The sequence below is a fragment of the Heteronotia binoei genome, chromosome 18 (assembly GCF_032191835.1).
Source record: "Heteronotia binoei isolate CCM8104 ecotype False Entrance Well chromosome 18, APGP_CSIRO_Hbin_v1, whole genome shotgun sequence".
NCBI lineage: Eukaryota > Metazoa > Chordata > Lepidosauria > Squamata > Gekkonidae > Heteronotia > Heteronotia binoei.
Window position 1 is genome coordinate 35,994,930 of NC_083240.1, and position 25,767 is coordinate 36,020,696.

At 51.6% G+C, this 25,767-nt stretch overlaps 2 protein-coding genes across 2 annotated transcripts; one reads left to right on the forward strand and one right to left on the reverse strand.

Annotated features, from left to right (window-relative positions):
* Nucleotides 1-818: 818 nt before the first annotated feature.
* On the reverse strand, nucleotides 819-5,385 carry ABHD15 (abhydrolase domain containing 15). Its single transcript, XM_060259197.1, has 2 exons — nucleotides 4,535-5,385; nucleotides 819-1,370 (listed from the first exon to the last, which is right to left on the reverse strand). The coding sequence occupies exons 1-2, from the start codon at nucleotides 5,371-5,373 to the stop codon at nucleotides 833-835; spliced, it is 1,377 nt and encodes a 458-aa protein (XP_060115180.1). The 5' UTR covers nucleotides 5,374-5,385; the 3' UTR covers nucleotides 819-832.
* Nucleotides 5,386-8,645: 3,260 nt separating this feature from the next.
* On the forward strand, nucleotides 8,646-25,533 carry TP53I13 (tumor protein p53 inducible protein 13). Its single transcript, XM_060259059.1, has 9 exons — nucleotides 8,646-8,753; nucleotides 10,554-10,628; nucleotides 17,224-17,259; nucleotides 18,025-18,080; nucleotides 18,420-18,498; nucleotides 20,305-20,433; nucleotides 21,054-21,251; nucleotides 22,987-23,566; nucleotides 25,256-25,533. Exons 1-9 carry the CDS (start codon nucleotides 8,682-8,684, stop codon nucleotides 25,357-25,359), a joined length of 1,329 nt encoding a protein of 442 aa, XP_060115042.1. The 5' UTR covers nucleotides 8,646-8,681; the 3' UTR covers nucleotides 25,360-25,533.
* The last annotated feature ends 234 nt before the right edge of the window (nucleotides 25,534-25,767 follow it).

The following is a 25,767-nucleotide window of genomic DNA, read 5'->3' on the forward strand; positions in this document are numbered from 1 at the left end:
CTGACATAAATGAGACCTTGTTGGGCTGAGCCATGTTGGTCCGGGCCGTGTGTGAACCTATTTAAGATTAGGTAGCAGAGAGATAAACTTTTTAAAGGACACAGACAAACACAAAGGGTTTTTTTTTTAACTTAAAATAAAACATGCTTAAAATGTTAGCACTCGTTGGTCTTAAAGGTGCTTTCTTTGCATCTCTCCCATGGAATACAGGGAACTGAACAAAGGAAGCTCTGGCTCTTTCCTTCCTTCCCCAGGGAGCCAAGAGGGGGAGGAGCCTCAGCCAATAGAAGGAAGAGAGGCTTGGCTCGGTAGCTCTGCTGTGCAATTAAGAGAGCCTGGCAAAGCAAACTCTCTCCCTCCCTCCTTCCTCCCCAAGAGAGGAGCCTCAGCCAATGGAGAAAACAGAGGCTTTGCTCTGTAGCTCCTATGCGATGGAGCAAACCTGGCAAAACAAGCTGTTATGTAGAAGGAAGCAAGAGAGGGGGAGAAGGAAGCAGGTGACAGGCAGTTGCTTAGGGGCCTGATAGGAGCCCTCCAAGGGCCTGATTCGGCTCCTGGGCCACATGTTTGACACCCCTGATCTAGGTTGATCCTGCATTGAGCAAGAGGTTGGACTAGATGGCCTATATGGCCCCTTTCTAATTCTGCCGTTCTATGGTCTGACTGACAGCAACTCTGTGAGACCGGATGAGGTTGTTATCTGTGTCAGTTTTTGGAGGTGCTGCTGGCAATCCAACCTGGGGCTGCACCCAAAAGCATCCAGATGCAGAGCACCCAGGTGAAGAAGGGCCCTCCTTCCAGTCCCTGCCACTCCGGGTATTTCCACCAACTCTCAGCGAGTATATGACCTTTGCCAGCTGAAGCTCCTTTGGAAATCGAGGGAGGCTGCCAAAGTTTCTCTGTTTTGATGAATACCCTGGCAAGGTTGATGCAGGATGACTGAGCGCCTCCGGCGTGGCCTCTCTCTCATCCCCTCCTCTGCCTGGAAAAACTTGGCCAAGGCCTCCAGATATTCCAGGGCTACCGTGTTCCCCCAAGAAGCAGCAGACGACGAGGAGCTCTTCTGAAGGAAGCCACAGTGCCCCCCATGTGGTGCCAAGAGCAGAAAGAAATGAGGGTTGGTGTGAAAGAGGTCCCACGGGAGGGTCCTGCCAGGGGGCCCCCGGATGGGATCATCCGCACTGCAGATGCACAACACCGGCACTGCCACATCGTCGGCATCCCGCGGGGGTTCATTGCAGCCCCAGTAAGCGTCCCACGTCACAGGCTGGCTCTTCCTGTGGCAGAAGAGGGCTTCTTCGAACTCCTGCAGGGAGTGGCTGCCAAGCACCCGTTCCATCTCCACCACCTCCCTCAAGGCCTTGGCATACCTAGAAAGAGGGCACAAGAAGGACCACACTGGATCAGCCACAGCAGAGGCAGGCTCAGGGAAGCAGGAAGGGACCATTTCATTTAATTTCATTTTATTTGATTTATATCCCGCCCTACCCCACCGAAGCGGGCTCAGAGCGGCTTACAACACAGAGAAGATGAAAAGACCAACAGAGAAGAAGATGAAATTGGATTTATATCTCACCCTCCACTCTGAATCTCACAACTCAGAGCGGCTCACAATCTCCTTCCTCCCCCACAACAGACACTCTGTGAGGTGGGTGGGGCTGGAGAGGCTCTCACAGCAGCTGCCCTTTCAAGGACAACTCCTGCCAGAGCTATGGCTGACCCAAGGCCATTCCAGCAGCTGCAAGTGGGGAATCAAACCCGGTTCTCCCAGATAAGAGTCCGCACACTTAACCACTACACCAAACTGGTAGTAGCAAGAGACAGCCAGCACAAGCAGCAGGTTCAAGGTACCCAGAGAGGAGCAGCTGCTGGCCAATATGCTAGCAGCCTCTTCCTACTACCTTTTTTTGGTATTTTGTATTTTTTTTTGTCTGTGTCTGCCCCTAGAGGTCACGATGGCCTCTGGTGACTGACCCCTACTGGGGGGCTGGAGGATATTCCGAGAGGTGGCTGAATCAATCCTGCCCCTGCCCTCCTGACTGCTGGTATTCCAAGGAGGTCTCCCATCCAAGCACTTGCCAGGGTCGGCCCTCCTTAGCTTCTGAGATATGACAAGACTGTAGGGTTGCCAAGTCCAATTCAAGAAATATCTGGGGACTTTGGGGGTGAAGCCAGGAGACTTTGGGGTGGAGCCAGGAGCATCGTTGTGACAAGCGTAACTAAACTCCAAAGGGAGTTCTCGCCATCACATTTCAACGGACCGCAAACCTTTTAAATGCCTTCCCTCCATTGGAAATAATGAAGGATAGGGGCACATACTTTTGTGGCACATAAAATTTGACCCCCTGGTCCAATCTTTTTGAAACTTGGAGGGTGTTTGGAGAAGAGGTACTGGATGATATGCTGAAAGTTTGGTGCCTCTACATCAAAAAACAGCCCCATAGAGCCCCAAATACCCTCAGATAAATTCTCCATTATACCTTATGGGAATCGTTCTCCATAGGGAATAATGTAGTGGCCAACAGACATTTCCCTCCCCCCCCTCGCTTTCAGATGACCCTGAAGCAGGGGGAGGGCTTCAAAACCGGGGGATCCCCTGCCCCCACCTGGGGATTGGCAACCCTACAAGATTGGACTTGCCTGGACTACCAAGTCAGAGTACTCTTCTTGCTTCCTTTTGAATGCCAGGTCACTCCAAATGCATCAACTTTTATTGCTTCTTTTTCCCTAGCTGTGGTAAGATAGGGAAGAAGCAGCAGCGAAAGTTGGGCAAGGCCTGGGGGAGGGCGCCCTTCTCCATCCTGGCCTACCCTAAGCCTACAAGCTGTGATGATGCCCTTGGAGTAGTAAGACAGGTGTCTGTTCACGCTTCTCTCCTGCTCACATACCGGTGAGCCCAGCTGCATGTGAGCGCGGCCTTCCTACTTGCCATTGCATTAGAACCTAAGAGCAGCCCTGCTGGATCAGACCCAGCGGTCCGTGTTGTCCAGCATCCTGTCTCACAGCAGCCAACCAGTTCCTCTGGAGGGCCAACCACGGGGCACAGAGGCTGAGATTTTCCCCTGATGCTGTTTCCTGGTACTGGAATGCAAAGGTATACTACCTCTGAACAAGGAGGCTCCTTTTATTCAGGGATGTCAAACATGAATTCCAGGGGCCAAATCAGGCCCCCGGAGGGCTCCTATCAGGACCCCGAGCAACCGGCCCGTCCGATTCTTTCTCCCTCTGTCTTGCTTCTTGCTTCCTTCTGCATCACAGCCATCGCCTTCCCCAGTCATCTACACTCCCCACCCCCAGCAAACTGGGTACTCGTTTTACCGACCTCGGAAGGATGGAAGGCTGTCAACCTTGAGCCGGCTACCTGAACCCAGCTTCCACTGGGATCGAACTCAGGTCGTGAGCAGAGCTTAGGACTGCAGTCCTGCAGCTTTACCACTCTGCGCCACGAGGCTCTTCTGAATCTGTGAGCTAGCTCACGCTAACTCAGCTTAGAGGGAACACTGCCACCAAGCACAGACAGCTATAAAAGGGGACTGAGCGGAGTCTTGGTGGTCGGGTCTATCCATGGTAGTGGTGCACTCTCTGTTCGGGTCCCTCTTGGGGCTCACCTAGAGCAGAGGGCTCTGAGGACAGAGCCAGGCTTGTTTGAAGAGTCTTTGTAGGGGTCGTGATAAGGAAAAGAGGACTTCGGCCCACAACACATGCAGGGAAATTGAGAGTGTGCAAAAGAAGGTGCCATGTAGGGCTCCCGGGGCAGGCTACCATCCGGGCTGTGTTATCTGCCACCATTTCACACTCAGGGAGAAAAGTGACAGAATCTGGGAATCTCACAGACATGTTCAGAACCTTGTTGGTCTCCCGTGAATGTATTGTAAAGATTGGGTTCCAGTGATGAATAAACCTCCAAACTGAATAAAGATGGATGAAACGTCTTGGTATCTAGAACAGACGTCTTTGGAAGGGCTTCTTTTAGTTCCATGAACTAAATACTGGAATGTTGTTACTCCTTGGAAAGACTGTTTTTGAACTGTCTTCTGTGAATGTCTTTTTGCTACATGCTCTTGTCTATTTGAAGTTCTACATGCAAGCTTTGTCAGAACACCACTGACCTCGACATTACAGTTTTGTTGTTTAAAATTTATGGTGTCTCTTAGTGGTTTTTTATTTACATAGCTGTACGCGAAAATCCTATAGTTTCGCTACCACCTGGAGATTGGCAGCCCTCACAGAGGCTGGTGACCCCATCGTCCTGGAGTCCCCACGAATTGATTGCAACTTGACAAAACACCATTATTCCACCAACTGCGCATCTTGGACTATAAGCTGTGCATTCAGCTTGCTTGTGTACTGGTGGGGGCAGCAGCTGTGACCCTTCTTAGCTGCCTCACTGGGCAATTGCACCAAGGGAGTTGTTGAAGCCAAGTCAGCTGGTGGCTTAAAAATGCATTTAAAGTTGCTTTCTTTCCACCTCTCCCTCCCTTCCCCATAGATTTTCCTTCCTCCCTGCCTACACCAGGGCTTGGGAAGCACCCACCTGCTGACGACTCTCTTCTGGTAGAGGAGCAGAGCCCATTTGTACAACCAAGGGCTGCCAGCTTCAAACCAGTCCTGGCCCTTGAGCAAGGGGGAGACGCAGGCCACTCCGTGGAGATCGCAGGATGAACCGCCTTCGCCCAGGTAGGAGAGCAGCAAGCCTGAGCCGGAGCCTTCGCTCATGGCAAAGAGCAAAGCGGTCGGATGCCGGAAGCGGATGTACGCCACCGCTTCCTTCAGGTCCGACGGGTCACCGAAGGGCTGCAGCCTCACGCTGGTCAGTGGGCAGCCGTTGTGCCCGCGCCTGTTGAAGATGACCGGGTAGTAGCCCTTTTCAAGGGCCAGCTGGCACAGTTGGCAGACATTTCTGGTGATCTTCCCTGTGACATTCGGCACGACCAGGAGCACCGCGGACTCTGACGCATTGGACCCTTTTTCACTGCTGTTCCGTGGCCCTACGACCCAGTCCAAGGCGATGAGGCCATTGTCTGCTACTTGGAGATGGTCTCTGGCCAACTCCAGGGGGTGGTCCGGGGCGCACAGGAGCTGCCTGATGGTCTGCAAGTATGGCCACGTCTTCCAGGACCACCGTCGGGCCTCCAGACTGGCAGACCCGCTGAGGTTCTCGAGCAAAACCCGGGCCAGAGCAGAGGGCGTGAAGATCAGCTGGCAGTCCCCGACAGGAGACCCCTTGCTATCTTCCCCCCTCGGGCTGTGCTCCTCCACTTCCTTCTCCGTGGTCCACGGCCACCACCCCTGGCTACCCACGATGCGCTGACGTCTCCCAAGCCACCAGGCCGCCAAGCCGAGGATCACAAGCCCCACCGTCCAAACTGCCATTTGACCTGCTGGTTTGGGCGCCTCCGCAGCTGGGCACCTCGTGCGGGAACTCATGGAGGGCTGAGTCCTCTGCAGTCAGCTCTCTCTTGTGCTTGGTTACTTAGCAAATCATTGATTTGTCTCTGCGCTGCAGGGAGGGGAGGAAGGGTCCACTGTGAGGGTTTCCCCCTCCTGCTTTCAAAGCCGTTTGCCCTCCACGCTGGAGGCACAGATGAGGGTTTGCAGTGAACGGCACAGCGTATCTCTCTCTTGGGCTTTCCCGAGTCCGGCCAAAGGCTGCGATTTACTTTGCCCCTCCCATCCTATGGGAAAAAGCAGCTGCTCTGGAGTTCAGGCTGAGGCTGCAGTCTGAGAGCCAGTTTGTAGTGGTGAAGTGCGCAGACTCTTATCTGGCAGAACTGAGTTTGATTCCCACTCCTCCACTTGCACCTGCTGGAATGGCCTTGGGTCAGCCATAGCTCTGGCAGAGGTTGTCCCTGAAAGGGCAGCTGCTGTGAGAGCCCTCTCAGCCCCACCCACCTCACAGGGTGTCTGTTGTGGGGGAGGAAGGTAAAGGAGATTGTGAGCCGCTCTGAGACTCTTCGGAGTGGAGGGCGGGATATAAATCCAATATCTTCATCTACCTCACAGGGTGTCTGTTGTGGGGGAGGAAGGTAAAGGAGATTGTGAGTTGCTCTGAGACTCTTTGGAATGGAGGGCGGGACATAAATCCAATGTCTTCTTCTTCAGTCTGAGACAGGGGTGTCAAACTCATTTGTTACGAGGGCCGGATCTGACATAAATGAGACCTTATCGGGTCAGGCCATGTGTGTTCCTATTTAAGATTAGGTAGCAGCGCTATAAACTTTATAAAGGACACAAACACAATTGAAAGATTAAAAAAACCCAGCAACTTAAAACCTTAGCACTCATTGGTCTTAAAGGTGCTTTCTTTGTATCTCTCCCATGGGGTTCAGGGAACTGGAAAAAAAGAAGCTCCGACTCTTTCCTGCCTTCCCCAGGGGACCAGGAGGGGGAGGAGCCTCAGCCAATAGAAGGAAGTGAGTCTCGCCTCAGTAGCTCTGCTTTGCGATTGTGAGAGCCTGGCAAAGCAAGCTCTGCCTCTCCCCACTTCCTCTCCAAGGAAGGAGCCTCAGCCTATGGAGAAAATAGAGGTTTTGCTCTGTGGCTCCTGTGCAATTGAGCAAGCCTTCCAAAGCAAGCTACGATGCAGAAGGGAGCAAGAGAGAGGGAGAAGGAAGCATATGACAGCCAGCTGTTTGGGGGCCTGATAGGAGTCCTCTGGGAGCCTGATTCAGTCTCCAGGCCGCATGTTTGACACCCCTGGTCTGAGATCTCATCTCACGTGTGCACACGAATCTGGATGAAACCATCCTGTCTGCATTCCCGCTTTGTTTGGCCCCATTCCCTTTTGGGAGTATGACCAAGATACAGAGGCAAGCGCTAAGGAAGAAAGGAATGCCACGATAAGGGGAAGCTGCGTTAGGCTGGCAAAATAAAAAGGGATCCAGTGGCATCTTAGGCTCACAGCATTTATGCCAGCAGAAGATTTCCTGAGTCAGAATGCATTTCATCAGAGCATCTGAAGAAAGCATCCATTAGTGCAGCAGTGGTCAAACTGCAGTTTGGGTGCCATATGTGGCTCTTTCACACATATTGTGCAGCTCTCAAAGCCCCCACCACCTTGCCTGCTAGCTTAGAGAAGGCATTTCTCCCTTTAAATCACTTCTTGAAGCCAAGCCAGCCAGCAGCTTGGAGAATGTACTTAAAGTTGCTTTCTTTCCACCTCTCCCTCCTTCCTTCCTTCCTTCCTTCCTTCCTTCCTTCCTTCCTTCCTTCCTTCCTTCCTTCCTTCCTTCCTTCCGTCCGTCTTGTGGCTCTCAGACATGACATTGATTCTATGTGGCTCCTACATTAAGCAAGTTTGGCCACCCCTGCTATATACTATGTTGCCTTTCCTCCCAGCCCATGGGTAGGTTGGTTAAATATCTGTTGCAATAGCCCTGCAGGAGGTGAGAATGGAGCCTGGGATGAATCAGACAGCGAATAAGCCAGCCCCACTCCTTCTCCACCGGCCAAGAGTAGCAGAGAGTGTCTGGGCACATGGAGAGCGCTGAAGCCTCATTGTTCTGCCTCTCCCAACCGCAGGTGGTAAGAGTTCCAGGTAGGGTTGCTAACTTTGGGCTGAGAAATTCCTGGAGATTTGGGGTGGTACCCGGGGAGTGTGGAGAGGAACCTCGCCAGGGAAGTTATTGCATAAAGCCCACCCTTTAAAGGCCCATTTCTGCCAGGGAAACTCATCTCTATTGTCTGGAGATCTGTTGTAATTCCGGGGGATCTTCAGACCCCACCTGGAGTTTGGCAGCCGTAGGTGGGTTCCATTAACCCTTAGCTGGCTGAACCCAGAGCTGAGCAGTGAAAAGCCAAATCTTAGTGTCTCACTCTTAAAAGCTTCCCCCCTCCCTTGTATTCCATCCCTGCCTTGTATTTCCCTCTCCCACCCATCCCCAAGTCCCCCCCCCCAATATCTTGTCGGTTCCTTTTCCTGCCCCCCCCCCTTAAGCCACCTTTTCACCTCCCGCCCACCCCCCCCCCCAAATAATCTGGTGAGTTTTGAAACGACAATGGCAGCCAGGGATCCATGGCTGGGCTGCACAGGGCCAGAGGCTCAGAAGGGGCTAGGGTTGCCAATCCCCAAGTGGGGGCAGGGAATCACCCGGTTTGAGGGCCCTCCCCCCCCCCCCCCCCCGCTTCAGGGTCATCAGAAAGCGCGGGGCGGGGGGGGGATATCTGCTGGCCACTCTATTTCCTATGGAGAACGATTCCCATCGTGTATCGATCCACGGGTATCTGAGGCTCTAGGAGAGTTGTGCTTTGAGGTAGAGGCACCAAATTGTCAGCCTAGCATCTGGTGACTCTCCTCAAAATACTTCCCAAGTTTCAAAAAGATTGGACCAGGGGGTGCAGCTCTATGACACCCCAAAGAAGGTGCCCCTATCCTTCATTCTTCCAAATAGAGGGAAGGCATTTAAAAGGAGCGTTGTCCCTTTAAATGTGATGGCCAGGATTCCCTTCGGAGTTCAATTGTGTTTGCCACACCCTTACTCCCGGCTCCACCCCCAAAGTCCCCAGATATGTCTTGAGTCGGACTTGGCAACCCGTGAAGGGGCGGCGAGGCTCCACAGTGGCTCCTCCGGTGCCAAAGGGCGGCCACCAGCGCGCCAGCTTCCCGCCTGCCACCCTCGGTGCGCCAGACTGAGGCGTTGCGCGGCCTGCGCGGCGCGGCGGCACCGGAGAGGCTTGGCCGGATGGGGGAGCCGCCGCCGCCGCTCCTGCTCCTCCTGCTCAGCCTGGCCGGGCGCGGAGCGGCCGCCGGGGAGGTGAGGCTAGCCGCGCTGCGCTCTGCTGCGTGCACCCGGAGGGCGAGCGGCCGCGGTGGGCGGCGCGCGAGGGGAGAGGGCGGACGAGGCCCCGGCTGGGCTGGGCAGGGCACCAGGCAGCGCCGAGGCGGGGAAGGGGCCAGCCGAGGCCCGCTTGCTTAAGCAAGGGGAGCCCCGCTGCAGACGCCTGAACTGCAGCGACGTCCCGAACGGCTCCAATCCTGCAGAAACGGAGGTCTGCGCCAGGCCGGGGGTGGAGGCGAAGCCCCGCTTGCTGGGAGGCCTGCTGCCGCTGCCGAGGCTGGCGAAGGAAGGGCGCGTGCTTGGCAGGGCCATAGCCAGGATTTCATGTTTGGTGGGGCCCACAATAAGATTTGTTCTGGAGGGGGGGGGGGGACTGCGAAGTCGCAGCAGCTCTGCTCCCCCCCACCCCCTTCTTATGTGCCCGTCTCCTCTCTGGGAGAGACAGAGACCCAGACCCCTTTGCTCTGCAGGCTGTGCTAGGGAAGGGGAGAGGGAAAAAGCGAAAAGACCAGCAGCAATGCTGCTACTTGTTCAGAGCGGCAGTGAGCAAAGGGGACAGATTGGGGGCCCTCCAATGGAGGGGCCATACGGTTGGAAGCAGGGAGGGGGGATTGAAAGGATGGGCCTGGGCCCTCCTGGGCCCCACTGCAGCTACAGGCCTGCTGCTTGGCCTACAGATTCCACTCCCCCACCCCACCCCGCCTTGTGCCCCGGAGGCTTAGAGCCAGGCGCGGGGCACTGCTGCCATGCGGGATTCCCCTGGGCTGGGCACTGAGCGTGGGCTTAGATCTCTCCCTGCGGTTGCCCGATAGGAAAAAAACCCAAAACACATGACCCAGCAAGGAGGGGACGAGCTCGGCCGAGGTCGCTGTTTGTTGGTACGAATTCTACAGGCCTCTGGGTCGAAACCTCGAGCAAGCCAGTGGGGTTGAATTTTGCCCTAACCTAACCATTAACTCCCCCCCCCCCCCGTGTTGGCAACAACCGTGATTTCAGAATGCGCATTTGCTAGCCGCCTTGAGAGCCCACGTGGGGGCAGAAAGGCGGGATGTAAATGCCTTAAAAACATTTTCTTTAAAACCCCAGCCTGACAAAATGGGTGCAGAGACTCTGCCCAGGAAGATTTCTGCCGACTTGAGGGCATCCCGAAGGCCTGTTTGCCCAGGACTTGGATGAAATTTTGGAGAAGGGTGTGTGCAGACCTGTAGTCACCGGAGCGGGGGGGGGGGGCGGTGGGCTGTGGGGGCACTGCCCCCTGACATCCAGGCAGGGCCCCCGAGTTCCAGGGGACCTCCAGCATGCAGTCTGCTTTTTTCATTTTCTTTTTGCCGTGGCTGAGCCGGTGAAGCGTCATCAGTGGCAGCCAGAGCCAGGAGAGCTGAGGAGGGCACAGTTCACTGTGACAGCAAAAGCGACAAGTAGAGAGGAGGGAGGCAGAGGAAGCCATGTGGAATGGGCTGAGGAGGGGAGGAGGGATAGAGCCGCTGGCTGCAAAGGGGGAGAGAGGGAGTGGAATGAACCCCCCCCCCCCCCGCTAGCACGTGAGGTGCAGTCCCTTCTTCACTCCAAAGTTTTAGGGTTGGCTGTCTCAAGTTGGCCACATTCGGAGCCTCCAACTTTTGCCCCTACTCTACAAAGCTTCTGAGAAGTGGCAAGCCCTGCAGTGAATGGGAAAGGGTGCCCCCTGACTTTTTAAAAAGCCCCCTGACTTGTAAAATCCTGGCTTTGGCCCTGGGTGTGTGTGTCCCAATTTACCTTCTGTTTCCTTCCTTGCAGTCCAACTTCCAGCAAGATCTGCCCCCTGAAGAGCACTACCACTGCCTTGGCAAGCCCTGGCCCATCCCCCAGCAGGTAGAGCTCATAGGGGACCTGTCCAGAGCTGTGTTTCCTGTGCTTTAAAAAGTCTAGCCAAGAGGTTCAAATTCTGCATCACAGTGCACTGCAGTCTAGTGCATGCACACAGAGATAGAGTTGCGTACTCTTGTAGGGTGTGCAAGTCATAATTCGTTTGGCTGGCCTGGTGGATGGCTTATATAGACTTAACACCAGAGGAGGTGGTGGTGGCTACAAGCATAGCCAGCTTCAAAGGGGATTGGATAAGCATATGGAGCAGAGGTCCGTCAGTGGCTCTTAGCCACAGTGTATTGTTGGAACTCTCTTTCTGGGGCAGTGATGCTCTGTATTCTTGGTGCTTGGGTGGGGGGACACAGTGGGAGGGCTTCTAGTGTCCTGGCCCCACTGGTGGACCTCCTGATGGCACTTGGATTTTTGGCCACTGTGTGACACAGAGTGTTGGACTGGATGCCTGATCCAACATGGCTTCTCTTATGTTCTTATGTTAAGCCAAGTGTGATCAAACTTGCTTAACATAGCCACATAGAATAATTGTCAGATGTTTGAGAGCCACAAGACATAAACATCAGATGATTGAGAGTCGGAAGGAAGGAAGATAAACAGACAGACAGATAGATGGGGGAGGTGGAGGTGGAAAGAGAGCAACTTTAATTGCATTGTCCATGCCAGCCGATGGGGTAGCAGGGGCTTCGAGAGGCACAGAATATATGTGAAAGAGCCACATGTATTTTATTTTATTTACTTTCTATTTATATCCTGCCCATTCCAAACGGATTCAGGGCAGCTAGTACAGGGTGGCTCCTGAGCCGCAGTTTGGCCACCCCTGAATCCAGGATTCACTCTGTACTTTTGCAGCACAAATGGTAGCTTCTACCCCCTCCCCCTTCCCCAGCTGACCATGGGCCTCCTGACCAGGAGTCCTCAACCTGGTTCCTGTGGGTACCATGTCTCCCACCAAACACCTTTCAAAAGTGGGTGGGGATTTTGCCTAGCAACGCTTATGACTGGCCATTGGAGATTTGACTGGATGTGCAGATTTTCAGGAAGATTACTTGGGCAGCAGCTGCTACTAAAGCACAAGGATCTTCACTGTGTGACTGGGCCCCCACCGTGCTATGTCAGCATCCCCAGGGGGACTGCAGGCTCAGAAAGCTTGGAGATCCCCAGCCGAGGCTGAGCAAGTGAGCCGTGTGACTCTAGAAAGCTCGTACTGAAATAAATCGTTAGTCATTAAGGTACCATCGGTTTGCTGGAACAGACTAACGCAAGTTTGCAGTCCGTCTACTCTGCCTGCGTGTCTACCTCACTCCTCCCAATAGTTTTACTTTGGCATATGGTTGCTTGGACGCCAGATCCTCCAAAAGCATCCTTGCCGGGCTTTTTTAAGTAGCAGGAACTCCTTTGCATATTAGGCCACACACCCCTGATGTAGCCAATCCTCCCAAGAGCTTACAGGGCTCTTCTTACAGGGCCTACTGTAAGCTCCAAGAGGATTGGCTACATCAGGGGGTGTGTGGCCTGGTTCTTACTAAAAAAGAAGCCCTGATCCTTGCTATGGTTGGGCCATTCCATTTATTCATTATTATTTAATTAGATCTTCCAACTGTCCTCCCCTGACAAGTTAGGCTCAGAGCAGTGTATAGCATAGACATAAAACTATGTAAGTTCGGAAAGTTTGCACGGCATACACATTTGGAGAGCTTTTATTCCTTCCAGTGAACATTTCTATCTCATTAACCAGAAGAACCAACACAGTTTATCAGTTTGAGGGAGATGGTCAGAGGGGCCTCTTCCCCAGCTGTCTTTGTGACCCCTTCCCCTTTTTAGTGCTTAAGCCCCTTCCACTTCTTTACTACAGCGATCGGCGCTGGAGATTCCACTTTATCGGTGAGGCTCTTTCTCCTTTAAGATTTCGGAGTAGGGATGCTTCAGCTTGTCTCCATTGGCTCCCCGGAAAGCCACAGACTCCTCCCTCCTTGCTCTGAGCCAATCAGAAATTGCCCAGGTGGCAGTTCTGGCCCATCCTCCGGCTTTCTCAAAACAACCTCTCCCTGTGCTTTGGGGACTGCGGGTGCACATTGCGGGGGAGGCCATCAAGTCTGGGCACTGTGGACCTCCCCCCATGTGCTTTGGCCGCTTGCATGGTTCAGCTTCTTAGCTCGCCTCTTAAGATTCGAGTCGAGTTGCGCACCTCCAAGACCAACAAGATTTTTCAGATTGCTGAAGGGAGCTTTGATTCTTATAAGCTCATACCCCAGAAATCTTGCTGTTGGTCTCAAAAGGGACTGAAATCTAACTCTTCTACAGCAGCCAACACGGCTTTCCTCTGAGACTATCTTCATGGCAGGCCTGCCTAGCAGCAGTTTCCCATGCCAGGGTTGTGGCTTTTCCTCTTTTCGAGAACTGCTTTACGCTTGAGACCCCGAGGGGAGGGGGAGTTGCAATCCTCTGTAAACACAAAAGGCAGCTGAAGCACTCTCTGCAAAAGCCTTTGTTCCTCGCCCATGCTTATCGGTTTACCATATATAGGCAAGGCAGTTTGCAAGGACAAGTAGAAATGTCACTGGCGGAGCGGGACAGCTGCGAGCCTGTGATTATTGGCAGGGCCACATAGGTCACCTAAGCTGAATGTGCAGGGCCAAGTTTGCTTCTTTCCAGGCTTTCTTAGGTATGGAGAGCCGCTGTGATGTCCTGGTTAACAGTGCTGGACTAGACAGCTTCAAGAGGGGACTGGATAAAAATATGGAGCAGAGGTCCATCAGTGGCTATTAGCCACAGTATATTATTGGAACTGTCCGGGACAGTGATGCTCTGTATTCTTGGTGCTTTTTTGGGGGGGGAGGGGGCGGGCAAAGTGGAAGGGCTTCTAGATCCACTTGTGAACCTTCTGATGGCACTTGGGGGGGTTTTTTTGGCCACTGTGTGACACAGAGTGTTGGACTGGATGGGCCATTGGCCTGATCCAACATGGCTTCTCTTATGTTCTTAGAATCTGGACCAGTTGTGGCCAAACTGTGGCTCGGGAGCCACATGTAGCTCTTTGACATATATTGTGTGGGTCTTGACCCCCCCCCCCCCCCCACACACACACACACACACTGCTCTGATGGCCTGCTCGGAGAAGGCATTTCTCTCTTTACACAACTTCGCCAAGCCAGTTTGTGACTTGGAGAATGCATTTAAAGTTAAAGTTGCTTCCTTTCCACTTCTCCCTCCTCCATTTATTTGCCTGCCTGCCTTCCTGTCTTGCGGCTCTCCAACATCTGATGTTCATATCTTGCGGGCCACAAGCTGCGACTCTCAAACATCTGAAATGCATATCTTGTGGTTCTCAAACATCTGACATTTATTCTGTGTGGCTCTTACATTAAGCAAGTTTGGCCACCCATGATCTGGACAATCCAGGTTTGAATCTCCACTTGTACTGTGTCAGCTTGCTGAATGACCTTGGGCCAGGCATAGTCTCTCAGCCTGACCTACTTTGCAGGGTTGGGGTGAGGATAAAGAAGACGACGACATTGGATTTATATCCCGCCCTCCACTCCGAAGAGTCTCAGAGCGGCTCACAATCTCCTTTACCTTCCTCCCCCACAACAGACACCCTGTGAGGTAGATGAAGAGATTGGATTTATATCCCGCCCTCCACTCCGAAGAGTCTCAGAGCGGCTCACAATCTCCTTTACCTTCCTCCCCCACAACAGACACCCTGTGAGGTGGGTGGGGCTGAGAGGGCTCTCACAGCAGCTGCCCTTTCAAGGACAACCTCTGCCAGAGCTATGGCTGACCCAAGGCCATTCCAGCAGGTGCGAGTGGAGGAGTGGGGAATCAAACCCGGTTCTCCCAGAAAAGAGTCCGCACACTTAACCACTACACCATACTGGCTCTCCAGTTTGGAGAGAAGGATGTAAGACGTTTTGGGTTCCCGTTGGGGAGAAAGGTGGGGTATAAATGAATTAAATAGATATCCAGGCTGGCCGTTTCAACAGCTGGTGACAGCTTATAGTTTTTGTTAATATTTATTTATTTAATCAGATTTATATCCCGCCCTCCCCTGACAGGCTCTGGGCAGCTAACAACAAATAAAAGCAACATCAAATATTAAAAAAGCAAAATATACAATAAAATCATTTCCATACATTTCTCATTTATATATTTTATTGAATTTTGAAAATATACAAGTTAATATCAATATTAATACTCCTATACAATTAATCTTATGGAATCAGGTCATAAACAAGCATAAATACTTACATACATGCAATAAAATATCTAGTAAGAATTTTAAGTTATATAGATTAGTCTAGATATGTAGACCATTTTCTATCCAAGGAGAGAGATCAATATGAAAACAAGTTTAAAGTTAAGGCAATAATTCCTGCATCAAAATACAGTCAATCTAACTGAACCCATATTATCATTAAACTATTAAGTAAGCATTGCTAAGAATTCTTAACTGCCGAAATAATTTTTATGTAAACTATTACGGATTATTCCAGAAATGACTATCGAGTAATTACTATTAGGTGTGATCCATGACTAACACAGTAAAAGAAAAGGAGGGTAGAAAAAGAGAGAAATAAAAAAGTCCTAGGAAAAGAAACAAAAAACAAAACTGAAGAAAAATATTAAAAACTTATAAGTAGAGAAGATCAAGATATTCTGGTTTGTGTGGTTGAATGTCATTTGCTGTAATGAACTCAATAAAAGGAAACCATTTCGAGATATTGTCTGAGTCTGAATAGTCATTAAAAGTCCAAGATGCACGTTGATATTCTGGTTCTTCCAACGTTTCTGGCTTCAATTATGTTAGTTCAGTGAGGTTGTTGGGTGCTGTGGAATAATAGCTATCTCCTCTTAACTGTTGAAAGCAAGTTTGATCAGTTTGGTCTTACAGGCCTTGCGGAACTGTGGCAGGCCCCAAGCGGGGGCTATTACCGCGAATGCTCCTTAGGATTGCTCCCTTACGATCACAAAAGCAGTGGAATGGAGCCCTGCGCCCATCTCACACACACAAGGGACATGCCAGGGATGGCTGTTTTTGAGCAGGAACGCAGCTCCAGCTGGCTTGGCATCATGGGGTGTGGCCTAATATGCAAAGAAGTTCCTGCTGGGCTTTTTCTACAAAAAAAAAATCCTGATGTCAGGTATACAGAAAAATATGTCTTCTAAAAGAAGGGGGAGGAAATCTGGCTTAAGGAGAACTGAGTATCTTCCAAGTGGCACAGAATATTGAGAGCAGCTGAGAACTGATTAGAAGTAAAAAGGGAGAGGAAGAGATTTGCGTGCTTGGGACTTTTGGGTCCTTACAGAACTTAGCAGCAGAAATTCTGGTCACCACATCTCAGAAAAGATATAGCATTGGAAAAAGTGCAGAAAAGGGCAACTAGAATGATTAAAGGGTTGGAACACTTTCCGTATGAAGGAAGGTTAAAATGTTTAAGGCTCTTTAGCTTGGAGAAACGTCAACTGAGGGGTGACGTGCTAGGGGTTTGCAAGAGTATGCATGGGATAGAGAAGGTAGAGAAAGAAGTACCTTTCTCCCTTTCTCACAGTTTGAGAACTCAAGGACATTCAGTGAAATTGCTGAGCAGTCGGGTTAGAACTGATAAAAGGAAGTACTTCTTCACCCAAAGGGTGATTAACATGTGGAATTCACTGCCACAGGAGGTGGTGGCAGCTACAAGCATAGCCAGCTTCAAGAGGGGATTGGATAAACATCTGGAGCAGAGGTCCATCAATGACTATTGGCCACAGCTTATTGTTGGAACTCTTGTCTGGGGCAGTGGTGCTCTGTATTCTGGGTGCTTAGGGCGGGGCACAGTGGGAGGGCTTCTAGTGTCCTGGCCCCACTGATGGACCTCCTGATGGCGCCTGGTTTTTTGACCACTGTGTGACACAGAGTGTTGGACTGGATGGGCCATCGGTCTGATCCAAGATGGCATCTCTGATGTTCTTAAGACTTCAAATTGTCCTCCACCTCCCATGATTCTGCACTCAGTAGCACCTCTCTTGCAATGACAGTCTAAAGTTTTATTACACTCAGTGGCTCAGAAAGAATCCTTCACCAAGGTTAATTGGCAAATCTATTCAAATGGACTCAGTTATTACTAAGGAAGTGGGTTCAGGTGGGTAGTGGCTGTATTGGTCTGAAACAGCAGAGCAAAGCTTGAGTCTAGTGGCACTTTTAAGACCAACCTTTATTTACGGCAGAACCTTTCATATGAATGCACACTTGTAAAGGTTCTACCTTTAATGTACATATGAAGCTGCCTTATACTGAACCAGACCCTTGGTCCATCAAAGTCAGTATTGTCTTCTCAGACTGGCAGCAGCTCTCCAGGGTCTCAAGCTGAGGTTTTTCATACCTCTTTGCCTGGACCCTTTTTTGGAGATGCCAGGGATTGAACCTGGGACCTTCTGCTTCCCAAGCAGATGCTCTACCACTGAGCCACCGTCCCTCCCCCATTAATTAATCAAATTTTAATCAAGGGTGCCACGGAGCTCAAACTTTGTTCTGCTGGTAAGGAAGCGATTATTGCTAGTGGACTGGGAACAATGGATCTAACACGGCTTTCTTTTGGACTTTCCACAGGGGTGCCGGACGCTGTCCAAGACCTACCAGGCAGAGGTGAGAGATAGAAAAGGTGGGGAGGGGCATTTGGTGGTGGTGTAAGGACAGAACTCCCTCCTCAGCCAGCCTTTTGGGAGGAGGGGGTAACAAGGACAATAAGAGTCCTTGCAAATCGGCAATCATCTAAATGTGTGCAGGCCTTAAATGCCACAAGTCGCTTCTAGCCAGTTTGGTGTAGTGGTTAAATGTGCGGACTCCTATCTGGGAGAACCAGGTTTGATTCCCCACTCCTCCACTTACAGCTGCTGGAATAGCCTTGGGTCAGCCATAGCTCTTGTAGGAGTTGTCCTTGAAAGGGCAGCTGCTGTGAGAGCCCTCTCAGCCCCACCCACCTCACAGGGTGTCTTTTGTGGGGGGAGAAGATGTAGGAGATTGTAAGCCACTGTGACTCGCATAAATCTGATAAATCTGACGTCGTCGTCTTCGTCTTCTTCCTCTGTGAATTAATGACCTCCAAAATCATCTGAATGTGTTAACTTTAATGGAACAAAGGGCAAGTACACCTCTGTCTTCCTAGTGCTTCTGCCCTCAATGCGGGTGGCAGAAGTGGGGAGTGACTGTGAGAACACTGCTTGAGTGTGTGTGGCAAGGGGAACCAACGTCCACAAATTTTTAAAGCTTCAGCGGAGGCACCTGGAATGTCTTGGGTGGGCAGCACTGGTCTAGACAGCTGCCCAAACTGGGGAAGACGTGATGGAATCAAGAAGCATCAAATCAAATCAGTGCAGCCGTACTAACCGCTTTCTTCTCTCACCATGGAAGGAGAGCAAGATTGTGGCGGATGCCGAAATCGTCTACAATCAGAGCATTCCTCACAGGTACGTGTGGGGGACAGAGTCCCCTTACGCATCTGGGCCCAAAGCATACCGTCGCCAGCTGAGATTTTTATCCTGGTTTATTTTGCCGCTCAGTGAGCCGCTTGCAGGGCCCGAGGAGCCTGTGAGTTTCTCACTTGCCCAGAAGAACATTTCCCTGGGAGCCTCTCTCTGCTGCCCCGCTTGGGGTGGCCCAGTTTGAGGGACGTTCAGCCAGCCAGGCCTCCATCTTCTGCCCTTTGCGGATCAGACAACTTTTGGGGAGGGAGATTGGGGAGAGGTGTGCCCTCCCCCCCCCCCCCCCGCAGTAGAACCCACAAAGCTGTCTTGCTTTTCCCACAGTGGGCCACACAGGCCATTTGGGGCAGCACCAGGAGAGTACCAGTATTGCCCCCCTCAGCGCTGGCTGCACAACTTGAAGGTAAGAGAGAAGAGGCAGGAGCTTTGACCCACACCCCCTGCCCTAATTCTCTTCGTTGGGGTCAAACACATTGGAGTTCCAAAAGCTGCCCAGAACTTGTCCCAGCCAATTTAACAGTGACTCTCTTGGGTTTCTTAGGCACGAGATGAATAGAGGTGATTTGCCATTCCCTAATAGGAATGCCTTGGAGCCTAAGCCCTCTGAGGAAAGGCTGAGGGACTTTGGAATGTTTGGTCTGGAGACAAAGCGGTTGAGAGGGGACATGATTGCCAGTTTGGTGTAGTGGTTATGTATGTGGACTCTTATATGGGAGAACTAGGTTTGATTCCCCACTCCTCCACTTGCAGCTGCTGGAATGGCCTTGGGTTAGCCATAGCTATCGCAGAGGTTGTCCTTGAAAGGGCAGCTTCTGGGAGAGCTCTTTCAGCCCCACCCACCTCACAGGGTGTCTGTTGTAGGGGGGAAGGTAAAGGAGATTGTGACTGCTCTGAGATTCAGGGTATAGGGCGGGATATAAATCCAATATCTTCTTCATCATCTTCAGCAGGGTTATATATCATCACCACCACCATCATCTTCATCTTCTTCTCTCAAAGTATTTGAAGGGCTGTCACTTAAGAGGCAAAAAAAAAAAACCCTTCGAAAAAGAGCCCCGTGGCGCAGAGTGTTAAAGCTGCAGTACTGCAGTCCTAAGCTCTGCTCACGACCTGAGTTCGATCCCCGGTGGAAGCTGGGTTTTCAGGTAGCTGGCTCCAGGTTGACTCAGCCTTCCATCCTTCCGAGGTCAGTCAAATGAGTACCCAGCTTGCTGGGGGGAAAGCGTAGATGACTGGGGAAGGCAATGGCAAACCACCCCGTAAAAAGTCTGCCATGAAAACGTTGTGAAAGCAACGTCACCCCAGAGTCGGAAACGACTGGTGCTTGCACAGGGGACCTTTCCTTTCCACTTGGAGGAGGGCAGGGAGCTGGGTTTAAATTAAGAATGAGTTTAAATTAAGAGTGGGCAGAAACTGGCTGGATATTAGGGAAATCACAGTAAGAGTTGTTCAGCAGTGAAATCAGCTACCTAGGGAGGTGGTGTGTTCCCCCTCATTGACGGTCTTTAAGCAGCGGCTGAACCAACATTGTCAGGGATGCTCGAGGCTGATCCTGCACTAAGCAGGGGGTTGGACTCGATGGTGTGTGTGGCCCCTTCCAACTTCGTGACTCTATGATTCTGCCTCTGCATAGCTACTCTGGACTTCCATGTTGGTCTCCCAGACTGGGTTAGCCTGGGCTATCCAGGTTAGACATTTTCAGCTCGGGGAGGAGGGCATGTCCTTGGCTCAGCAAATGGACAAACACCTCCGCTCCACCTTTTTGGTGACTCCAACCTCATCTCGCCCTGCTGCTGGAGTCATTATTCAAACGCTGATTTGAGCACCCAGCTGAGAGCTCCACCACCAATGTTCCCTCTAAGCTGCAGAGTCTTGTTGAGCAAAAATTCTACTTCGCGATATACTGGCATTAAAGCTGTGAGCTACTGCATCAATTATTGTGTTCTGGGGCCATTTTTCCTGAGCTAAGCCAAAAACGTGTGAGCTGGAGGCTAAAAATCTGTGAGCTAGCTCTTGCTAACTCAGTTTAGAGGGAACACTGATCCCAGCACCACCCCTGGCCGCTCGCAAATCTCTGTAGTGCTCGCTTCCAAAACAGGGTGATTGCACCTACCACAGATCCAAGAGTTTCCAACTCCTCTCCAGGTGGGTTACGGCATTCACAGAGAAAGCACAACAAAAAAATGAGATTTGGGTTCTCTCTCTGCAGCAGGGTGGAGTGGCCTTCCTCTACCACCCTTGTGCTCACCCCTCCCTCCGTGGCCAGCTGACCCTCCTTGCCAGAGCCTGCCTGCCCGATTACATCCTCACCCCGCACGATGGCCTGACTCAAGAATGGGTGAGTACCGAGAGCTAGGGCAGCCCCACCCACTTTGGTGTAGTGATTAAATGCGCAGATTCTATTCTGGGAGAACTGGGTTTGATTCCCCACTCCTCCACTTGCAGCTGCTGGCATGGCCTTGGGATCAGCTGTAGCTCTCGCAGAGCTGTCCTTGAAAGGGCAGCTGCTGTGAGAGCCCTCTCAGTCCCACCCACCTCACAGGTTGTTTGCTGGCGGGGGGGGTGGGGGGGGAGGTAAAGAAGGTTGTGAGCCACTCTGAGATTCAGAGTGTAGGGTGGGGTGTAAATCCAGTATCATATGAACATACGAAGCTGCCTGCTACTGAATCAGACCCTCGGTCCATCAAAGCCAGTCGTCTACTCAGACTGGCAGCGGCTCTCCAGGGTCTCCAGCTGAGGTTTTCCACGCTTACTTGCCTGGACCCTTTTGAGTTGGAGATGCCGGGGACTGAACCTGGGACCTTCTGCTTCCCAAGCAGATGCTCTACCACTGAGCCACCGTCCCTCCCCAAATCTTCTTCATCTTCTTCCACATGGACACGTGGCATTCACCTGCCTGGCAGGGATGGGGAGAGGGAGAAGCAGTGCCCACTGTCTTGACCATGTCTTGTTTCCTAGCCCCTGGCGCTGGTGGCATGGGGTGCCACCCTGCAGATGGCGAAGGTGGAACTGGCCCACGCTATGGCTTGGCTGAAGAAGCATGCCACCCAAGAGAGCAGAAGCAAGCCCTGGGTGGGCAGGAGGTATCGCCATCTGATGAAGCGCCCGGCAGCGCGTTACATGGACAGAGCTGTGTGCCCAGCACATCGGATGCAGGTGAGGCAGCTCAGAGAGAATCTGCTAGGCAACTTGGCAATATGATGAGTCTATTGAGGGCTACTAACCACGGTGACAGAGGGGAATCTCCATATTCAGAGGCACTAAACCTCTGAATCCCAGAGCTAGGAGGTAACAATAGGGGAAGGCCTTGGCTTCTGGGCCCTGTTGTTGGCCCTCCAGAGGAACTGGTTGGCAATTGTGTGAGACAGGAGGGCAGACTGGATGGACTATTGGTCTGATCCAGCAGAGCTTTTCTAGTGTTCTTACCAGGGAAAGACCTTGGCCCTTATGCCCTGTTGCTGGCCATGCAGAGGAACTGGTTGGCCACTGTGTGGGACAGGATGCTGGATTAGATGGACCACTGGTGTGATCCAGTAGGGTTCTTCTTGTGTTCTTATGAAGGCTTCGGCCTCTGTGCCCTGTTGTAGGCCCTCCAGAGGAACTGGTTGGCCACTGTGTGGAACGGGATGCTGGACTGGATGGACCACTGATGTGATCCAGCAGGGCTCTTCTTGTGTTCTTATGAAGGCCTCGGCCTTTGTGCCCTGTTGTAGGCCCTCCAGAGGAACTGGCTGGCCACTGTGTGGGACAGGATGCTGGAGTTAGATGGACCAGTGGCTCTTCTTAAGTTATTATGTGGTGATGCAAGCTGGTGTGCCGAGAAGCTTCAAGCTTGCCTGTGTACAAACTGTGTATGTTGTTTTTCCTGGGCTGCCCACTGTAGACCTTCCCCTGCCCATCTGTGGGGCTCAGCGCTTGCATTTTGGACTCTCACACTTGAATTGCTTTTGGCAGCCTTAAAAGGTAGAGAAGTTTAGATTCCTACCTGACTGTTAATGGGTTTGTTTCTTTTGATCTTGGCCATGGACAGGTGTTGTGTCTTTTTTGCACCTCTGCGTTGTTAGGTCACCTTGAGACAGTGGGATGATGTTTTAAATCAAAAAAATTTCCAAGAGGGCTAAACTGCAGAGACACTACCCTGAACCCCTGATTACGAAAACATCCTCCTGTCTTTCCATTTTTAACACCAGCAAATTTACTTTCGAGAGCACGTTCAGTCATAGCTTCCCAAATGGATAACTAATGAGGTTGTCCCAAATAATCCTATATATCAAAGAATGATGTATTTCTGAACATTCTTAGTTGGATTCATATATCTCACCATCTAACATAAGCAGGCTGTGTTTCCGCTGGATTATGTCTATTATTGTTATTTTTATAAGCCTCTGTAATGCATGTTGAATCTCTACTGTTTAATTTGTATATTATTTTACGTTTAATTAAATTGGTTAAAAGTTTAAAAAAAACAACAGCAGCAGCAAATAATTAGACTGGAGAGTGCCTCTCGTAGAGAATTTCTGTATTTGCTCAGAATAGGAGCCTGTGGACAGCCCTCCCTTTCACAGGCTCGGGTAGCAACAAAACTCACATCCTCCATGTGGACTCTTACTGGGAGAACCAGGTGTGATTCTCCACTCCTGTGCATGCAACTGCTGATATGACCTTGGGTCAGCCAAAAGTTCTCTCAGAGCTGTTCCTATCAAGAGCCGTTTCTGTCCAAGCTCTGTCAGCCCTATCTACCTCACAGGGTGTCTGTTGTGGGGAGGGAATGGGAAACAATATTGTAAGCACCTCTGAGATTCCTCTAAGTAGTAAAGGGTGGGGTAGAAATCTAATCTTTTCTCTCTCTTCTTCTTCTTCTTTTCTGTCGCTTTCTTCTTTGTGCCTGTAGGCTTTGCAGAAGCTTTTCTGCCATCTGGATACCAGCCGGAGCCGGCGGGAGCTGCTGGCGTCAGACAAGCAAGGCCCAGAGCAGCTTCCTCGTCCCCATGGCTCCAGCGACCGGAATTCGGCCGGAGCTAAGGAGGAGAGAGCCGCCGCAGCCCTTCCTTCTGCTTCTCCTTGCCCGCAGGCCAAGAGGAAGCGCGTTCTCGAGGCAGCAGAGGCCAGGGGAAGCTCCCAGCTGCCTGCAGTGCTGCAGTCACTCCGCCTCAGACTGGGGAGCAGACCTTTGGTGACAACTGCCCAGACCCCAGGGGGAGTTGCTCAGAAGCGGGAGTGCCCTTGCCCGGAGGGAGGAGATCCCAACCAAGGCCCCGGCCTGCAGCTGAAGGCAGCCAAAGGGCAGGAGGCAGGGGGACGCGTACCTACGCCTCGCACCGAAGAAGCCGCCTGGGCAGCCAGCGCGCTTACCTTCTTGCTGGTCACATTGACACTGGCTGTCTTGTATACGCGGCTCCACCGGAACTGTCGCCGCGGGCAGTCTCTCTACTGGACGATGAGCGGCGAAGACGGGCGTGAGACGGTGGCCAGTGAGTAAAGCCAAGAGGGTCCCGAGGGGCCCGGCCTATGCCAAATGTGGCTGGGGCCAGGTCCCGTCCACAGCTAAGCTGCGGAACCCACTGCCACTAGATGCCACTGAACAGAGTATGGTTAGGGGAGCTGGTGTGGTATACTGGTTGTGTTGGGAGTAGTATCGGGCAGACCTCGTCTTTAATAATAGACCTCATCTTTAATAATAATTTCCCTGTAATGGTGGCAAATCTGACCATCCTGATTGGTTGGGGCTCAGTGGGACTGTGGGGTATCAGCCTTTGGCCCATCAAACTTTCAGTCAAGAGTACTTGTGTGCCATTGAGTCCACTCCTCTCTCCCACTTAAGTGGCTGTTGCTAGCCAGCAAAGCTGATTCTGTTCGTAAAAGGCAACCAGCCTTAGTTCTAACAGTTACTGTGGGGACACATTATTGACCCATCACATGTTGGTCACTGTCTCTGGCCTCCCATTGGCTGACTCAAATCCCCATCTATACCATGGAAGCTCACTGGGTCAGTCACACTCTCTCCTCCTAACCTACAACCTTGTGAGGATAAAATGGAGGAGAGGGAAATTATATAAGCAGCTTTGGGGAGAAAGCTGTCAGGTAATTAAGAGCAGGGCTTCTTTTGTAGCAGGAACACTTTTGCCTATTAAGCCACACACCCCGATGCAGCCAGTCCTCTTGGAGCTTCCAGTAGGCCCTGTACAAAGAGCCCTGTAAACTCTTGGAGGATTGGCTACATCAGGGGGGTGTAGCCTAATAGGCAAAGGAGTTCCTGCTACAAGAAAAGCCCTGATTAAGAGTGAATAGGCATAATCAGTGGTAGGTACCTGCAATAGACAAAAAGAACCTTCACGTTTAAAGGCAGCCTACCCAGAATACTGTGAGCAGGGTGGAGGAGCAAAATAGGATGCTGCCTTGTTTGCAGGCATGCCTGCTGGAAGAGAGAATATGTGGGCTTTGTGGGCTGCAGCTAACAGCCTGAGCTGCAAGTATTCTTGATGCACTGGAACACAAGAGCGGCCTTCCTGCATCAGATCAGTCATCCATCTCCTCCAGCATCTGTCTTGCACAAGGACCAGCTAGCTCAGGGGTGGCCAAACTGAGGCTTGGAAGCCACATGTGGCTCTTTCACACACATTTGTGCAGCTCTCAAAGCCCCTACCACCCCGTCAGCCAGCTTGGAGATGGTAAATTCTCTCTTTAAATCGCTTCTCTAAGCCAAGCCAGCCGGTAGCTTGGAGAATGCATTTAAAGTCGCTTTCTTTCCACCTCACCCTCTCTCTTGCCACCTATTTGCCTTCCTTCCTTCCTTGCGGCTCTCAAACATCTGACGTTTATTCTATGTGGCTCTTACGTTAAAGCAAGTTTGGCCACCCCCGGGCTAGATGTTCTGGAGGACTAACAGCAGGGCCGCGAGGCCTTCTCCTGACGTTTCCTCCTTGCACCGGTATTCAGGGGCTTTACTGCCTCTGCACATGGAGGCTCTCTTGATCGCCATGGCCGCTAGCTGCTGATAGATGGTTGACCATGGAAAACTCAGTGGGGCTGCATCTTATTGTTATGCTTTTTGTAATTTTTGGTAAGCATGCGGAAGAGGGGGAAAGAACTTCCCCAACAGTGAGGACAGAACTGGATGGAAGCTGCAGCCTCCTAACATCCCCTCCCCCTTCTCTTCGCAGCGGTCATCAAACGTCGGATCCTGTCGGCACAGAGTCGGCGCAAAAAGAGACTCCGGCAGCAGAAGGTACTTCTGCAGACGACATCTAGTGAGAGCTCCGACTAGAGCCTGGGGCGGGGGGGGAGTCGCTTTCGGTGTAAAGAATCGTGGCACTCGTGGGGGCTGGAAAGGTGCCCGTTGGCACAATCCTGACACCGCCTTGGCCTTGGGAGGAGCTGGCTCCTCGCCTTGACGATTCTGGGGGTTTTTTTTCCTACCAAATAAAATATATCTTTCTTACCACTGTGTTTTCCCATCTGACGAAGGCAACTTAGACTCTCTAAAACTCATACCCCCAAAACCTACTTCATGAGCTACTGGCGTTAAAGTTGTGAGCTGCTGCATGAATTTGTTTGCTCTGGAGCCATCCTTCCGGAGCTAAGAAAAAAATGTGCGAGCTGGGAGCTAAAAAAACTGTGAGCTAACTCACACCAACTCAGCTTAGAGGGAACACTGCTTACAACCCTGGTATTC